Source organism: Corvus brachyrhynchos, unplaced genomic scaffold (genome assembly GCF_000691975.1).
Source record: "Corvus brachyrhynchos isolate BGI_N302 unplaced genomic scaffold, ASM69197v1 scaffold26, whole genome shotgun sequence".
Classification (NCBI taxonomy): domain Eukaryota; kingdom Metazoa; phylum Chordata; class Aves; order Passeriformes; family Corvidae; genus Corvus; species Corvus brachyrhynchos.
The window spans coordinates 8,470,207-8,475,043 of NW_008239324.1; the positions used below are offsets into that span (position 1 = coordinate 8,470,207).

Here is a 4,837-nt window from a genome sequence, read left to right on the forward strand (position 1 = left end):
CCCCCCGGCGCTGCCGCACACCCCCGGACCGTCCCTCACCCACCGCATTACCCGTTTCCAGCCGCACCTCGCCACTCTGGGCCCGATTTAGGGCTCAGTTCTCCTGGCTGCACCGAGCTGGCAGCAGCGCCGAGGCCGGGTGGGTGGGAAAAATGCCCACGGCCGGGGCCGCATTGAGGTCTCCCCTGCTCCTGCCAAGCTTGGTCCCCTTCCCGGTGACAGAAGCAGCTCTTTCTGCCTTGAGGAAGTTTCCAGCCATGGGGTAGAAGCACACACGTCTCTGGCACACTCATCTTAGTAGGGCTGCACTGAGAGGTGTCTCCTTTTCTTGTGGAGAGAGCCCTTCCTTTTATTTTTTTCCCCTACATTGGAGGAAATGTTTAAAAATTATCTAAAAAAATACAACTTAGAAAAATACCCCAGTACTAGGTGTCCCCAGTTTATGTCACACGCCGGCTCCCTGTCCTGTATTTCCATGCCTGTCCACACGCTCCTCACTGCACACACCTGCATGCCCAGTTGCCTCAAATTGCTGTCCCGGGTGGTAAAATTCTCCTGGGTATGGAACGGCGGAGCTGCCTGGGAATCTCTGCAGGCTTCACTCTCCCACGGCCCTAGCTCTGGTTTGGGGCATGGGGTTACACCTGACAGGCTTTCCACCCCAGTCGAGTTTTAGTCCTCGGTGACTTGCCCTGTGTCCCACTTCCAGCTGAAGGCGACAGTCGCTGCTGGGAATCAAAACATGGCACCGTCCCGGTAACGCTGGCAGAGATGTGGAAATTGGCCATGAAGAGAAGAGTGGATAAACCGGGCCATAGGCCGCCGATGCAGGATGCTCTGGACATGCTCCCACCCATCTCCTCAGTCACTTCCCTTTGCCTGCTTATGTCCAGGACACTCCACGGAGCCTGCCCGGGCCCGGGGCAGGCAAAGCCCGGCTCCCGCCCGCCGAGGCGGTTACAACAGCTTATTTACTTCTCTAAGTGCTAACACCACCCGGTTATCTGCCAACCGTAGCGTGCTGGTAACCTCCCTGAAGTGTTTGGGGTTTTTTTACAACGTCGTGGCCGGGAGGCGAGGGGACCCCGAGGGAAATGGCGCTGCCCTGGTGGGGCCCGGACATACCGGCCCGGCACCGGTGGGGCTCTCCCAAAACCTGCTCCCTGCACTTCCATCCGGCGTTATTGCAGATCCAGCCTCTTCCACCAAACAACAGATGCAGCCTCTAATGCAAATATTGCCATTTCCCTGCTGAATTAGCCTTGTCACTTAGCCCAGAAGCTGGCAGCGTTAAGCCAGCTTGCATTTTAATTTGGCCCTGAAGTTACTTATTTCATTATTGATCAAACATAATGCTGAATCAATGTTCATCTTGTTACCTGGGCCATTTCCATGTAATACAGTGATAGCACTGCCTGGAGTTACTCATTCCCATCCCAAAGTGACTTTACCATAAAATCAATGCTTGTTTGTTACTGATATAAGGCAGTATCTGTGGGATGAAGAGCAAATAAAGCAGTTACACCACTGCAATCTGAAAGTTTGGACGGAATATGTACGTGAATAAAGACTTTGATATTTAAATATATTTTATCGGCATCAAAATCGTCCTGGCCAGGCCGATGGGACAGAAAATCTGAGGCTGCAAGATGACGGGCTTTGATACTGTAGGTGTTGCCATTTGTAAACGCTACCTGGGACCTAATGCGGGAATCGTTTCTCTATCCAGAGTATCATTACACAGCAGATGTGGGCTGTAAGCTCTTCCGGGAAGGGACTGTTTTGGAAAAATAGTAATTAATACAATAGTAATTAATGATTGTGTCACAAGATTAGACTCCACGCAGTGCTATCTTCAGCGCAGCTGCTGCTCTTTTTCTTTGCTTGTGTTTTCCCCTCCAGCTAATAAACCCAGTTACAAATTACACGGAGCCATCCCCATCCCCAGCTCTCCCATGCGGCGGCCGGGGAGTGCTGAAACAACCCACGCGAGGAATGCCCCATTTCGCTGCCACACGGAAAACCTCCAGAGGTGTCGTTTGAGCTGCATTTTCCACGCACAGCACCTCCAGCCGCCCCTCTCCTCGCTCCACACCGGATGCACCGGCCCCAGCCCGGGGGGAGACACCTCCCGGTGGACTGGGGACGAGGGAAGGGGGTATCCTCCGGGAAAGCCGAAGAGGCACCCTCCCACGGTGGCAGCCCGGGGGGCCGGTCAGGGCATGGGGAGCGGTGAGCCCCCGCAGTGCCGCGCGGGACCGGCTCCCCGCTGCACCGTGCCGAGGTGCGTGCCAGGGAACGGACCAGCAGGGAGCAATAATCTGGGTTTAAACCCGCTGCTAAAACTCGAGAAACCCAGGACACCCTCGGGTGCGGTTTAAAAAAGGCTACAGCCTTCCAGACGCAGCCGGTACCGGAGCCGCGGACATCCTCTCACCAGCGGAGGAAGGTGGGGACGGTCCCGGCCCGAACGATAAGAGCCGGGGTTGCAGACGAGGAAAACGTGGAGGGGAAGGTTCCTGCAGCTATGCGCACTTCGCGCCCACTCCTCCGCCCCCGCGCAGCGCCGGGACCGGCCCCGCCGGACTCACAGAGCCACACTGACACCGGCAAGACACACCGGCCACTCATTTCGATAGGCGATGGAAAATCTAACTGGGCGCATAAAATATATTGGCATAAAATTAGTGAATTGCACTAACAGATTGTAAATCACCTAAACGGTCAAACCACAGATATGAATCACAAATTCCTATAAAGATTAATGTTTCCTAAGATTCACGACAATTATGCAGTTTTTGGACAAAAGGCTTTTCCCAACCTATCATTCCTGAGCGTTGCTTTTTTTTTTCTGAAGTCTTTCCAGGTTTCGGTGGGGTTTCTAATGAACGATTTACCAAAGGAAAGGCTTTATTAACACGTCTAGAAACTATAAAGTTCAAAGGCAGGGAGAAAGGGAGCGGATCGGAAGTTGGGTAACACAGTATACTGACCTACTGACAACGGTCCGAACGCAAATCAACAAAGCGCCACAACGGTGGGGGGAAAAAAATCAGATAAATGGAAGGGGGAAAAAAAACCAAGAGGCCAGCTTTGCCCCGGCGGTAACCAGGCTGTGCTCAGAGCTGCCCCCGCAGCCTTCGGCATCTGCTGATAGCCCCTTACCTTTGCTTACCCCCTTGTGGTACACACTGTAGCCTGAGCTGCTTAAAAGCGGAAGAAGCAGGAGGAGAACACGCCTGCGAGCAGAAAGGGGGCATTATTTCTCGAGGAAATAGGTTGGCAGGAGGTGTACGGGACTTCAGGTCTCTCAGGCACTATTTTTCCCTTCTCGCCTCTGTGCAGAACTGGAGATAATACTTGGGGCTGCAGGTAACGGAGTCTGTTCTTATTCAATTTCCCTAAATGGCCTGGAGAGCACTTAAAAGCCCGGAGAGCTTCTGGCCAGCATTTTCTTATTAACTAATTTCACTTCGATCCTATTAAAGTGTATGCTTTCTAACCTTCAAATGAACCTCTCCCTCCCCCTTCTAAAACAAAGCCAATACCTTTTAATGACAGAGTAAAGCTTTTGAAAAGGTTGCTACCTCCTCTCCCAACATTACAGAACGCGTGGTGCATTAACAGCCGCGGAGCACCCACTCTGGCTGCGGGCCCTCCCCGCAGCCACAGGACCCGAAGCACCCGGGGAGGCTCCTCCGAGCCTCGACGGTCCCAGCGCCCTGGAGGGGCCGGCCGAGCTAAGGGCAGCTGTGGACAGAGGGCGCTAGAAAATGAGATTGGGCAGATTTGCCTTATTTCTCTTTGGGAAAATCTCAGCAATAATGGATTTTAAATGGATACATACACTTACCATTTCAAAAGGATTCTGCTGTTTCCTGGTAACGCTCACCACAAATGGTAATAATAAAAGATGAAGTATTTTTTCTCACCTTAGGTCATTAGATTTACAGACAAGGTACTAAATCATTTTAGCTCCCCAAACCTTGAAGGAAAGGCGCGCACACGCTCCTGTCCCTTTCTCTTCTCCTCCCCCTTCTGAAGAAACATGCAACGGGAACAGAGACAAAACGGTCGCCGAGGCTCGAAGAATGTCTCTATTTAATAGTTTACTACTAGTAGTACTACTACTACCAATAATAGTTGAGTTGACATTGGCTGCAGAGTGAGGATTGCCAGTGGCCTCGTCCCAAAGTCTTAACATGAAGGGTCATTAATTGTGTTTTCTTTCCAAATCATATGTCACTGCAATTAACAGATTCTGATCAAGAGACTCCTTTCAGATTGATTCCATATGTGATAAGGAATGTGCAGCTTGTTATCTATCTGTCGCCTTGGAATTATGGAAAAGCTTCAAACGTGTAATTTGAAGAGTCTTTTACACAGCGCTTTGATCTTTCCCTCTATTTTTTAACTCTTGTTTTACTGCGGCCCTTCTCCTAATCCTACTTGTTTGTTTACCCCCCTTTCCCCGGTGTCTGCGCCCCGTCCCTCGTGTCCTGTGGCATGGCGCAGCTCCCACCCTGCACACACCCCGGCACCCCGCGGGAGTCAGCCTGAACCCTCAACCCTGCCTTCAGCTCTCCCGCAACTTCCAGCACGCAGCCTTCGGCTCCTCAGAGGGGCACTGCGGCAGAGAGACACCCCGGGGCCAGGGCCACCTCCGTCCCCGCGGTCCCCCGTGACCTGGAGGAGAGGGGCGCGGCGGGGCTTGAGCGACAAGAACCGAGAGGAGGGTCCCAGGGGCATCGGGGCGGGCGCGATGCTGCCCACGGAGAGTGCCCCGTTCCTCAGCCCAGAGCCGGCTGCGGGGACCGGGACCGCCCCGCGGCGCCCG

General features: G+C 53.1%; 1 protein-coding gene across 1 annotated transcript in view; it reads left to right on the top strand.

Annotated features, from left to right (window-relative positions):
- The first annotated feature begins 1,649 nt into the window (after positions 1 to 1,649).
- IRX3 (iroquois homeobox 3) overlaps positions 1,650 to 4,837 on the top strand; it is a 9,971-nt gene continuing 6,783 nt past the window's right edge. The window contains exon 1 of the mRNA XM_017740824.1: positions 1,650 to 1,667. Within this exon, the coding sequence (XP_017596313.1) occupies positions 1,650 to 1,667 (18 nt within the window). The remainder of the gene's footprint in view (positions 1,668 to 4,837) is intronic.